This window comes from Apis dorsata, unplaced genomic scaffold, assembly GCF_000469605.1.
Source record: "Apis dorsata unplaced genomic scaffold, Apis dorsata 1.3 scaffold_390, whole genome shotgun sequence".
NCBI classification, from domain to species: domain Eukaryota; kingdom Metazoa; phylum Arthropoda; class Insecta; order Hymenoptera; family Apidae; genus Apis; species Apis dorsata.
The window spans coordinates 780,472-781,244 of record NW_006263651.1 but is presented as its reverse complement, the minus strand read 5'-3'; the positions used below and the strand labels follow the sequence as shown (position 1 = coordinate 781,244).

General features: G+C 48.8%; 1 protein-coding gene across 1 annotated transcript in view; it reads right to left on the bottom strand.

Moving 5' to 3' along the window:
* LOC102679382 (unconventional myosin-IXb) overlaps positions 1-773 on the bottom strand; it is a 57,963-nt gene that overhangs the window by 8,296 nt on the left and 48,894 nt on the right. The window contains 1 exon segment of the mRNA XM_031512124.1: positions 627-773. This exon segment is cut by the window's right edge and continues 6 nt beyond it. Coding sequence (XP_031367984.1) covers positions 627-773 — 147 coding nt within the window.

Genomic DNA, 773 nt, shown 5'->3' with positions numbered 1-773 from the left:
GGGGGATCCTTGAGAGGATCGTTTCGAAGAGTTTCGTTAATTGGTGCGGATGGACGGAAGGGAGAAGGGCCGTTTCGTATCGAAAGCGATTTTCGAAAATAATATCGACGGCGTTAAATGATTCGCGGACGGACGGTATCTCGGGTAACGGGGCATTCATCTCAATTAGAGAGGCGGCACGAACTTATCGTGTCCTGTCGCCACTATCGAGGCCGAGAGTGATTGATGCACCGGCCGATTGAATTGGCGAAGGGCGAAGAATGCGGTGGCCGATTAGCACCGGCCGATTCGTTCTCCTACAACTGCGATTATAGGGGAGGGAGGGGAGGAATGGCGGTGGCAAAGTCGAGGGAATTATGCATGCACGGATATCCACGCGTTGGCGTTCTTAAATCGTTCCTTCGATTTTACGTAACTCCCTCGCTTGCGTAAAATAAGATATAATATTCTCTCCTCGACGATAATAATTTCAAACGATGAATGACGCAAAGTGAGAACGAGATACATATTTTTGGAAAAAATTGCTCGTTAAAATGTCGTTTAAAATCGAAGTATTATACGAGAAAGGTTTAAATTTGCGTGTAAAACAAACGTCGTTTCGTTAAAAACAAAGGGGAGGAACTCACGTGGTACTGTTTGGCGCAGAATCGAGCTTGCAGACACTTGAGCACCGCGTCCTCCGTCAGAGGTCCAGGTAGATGAATGAGGTCGTCCAAGGCCGTGGAAGTGGCAGGCCCGGGAGAAGCCGCGGCACCTTTCGGGAGACATCGATG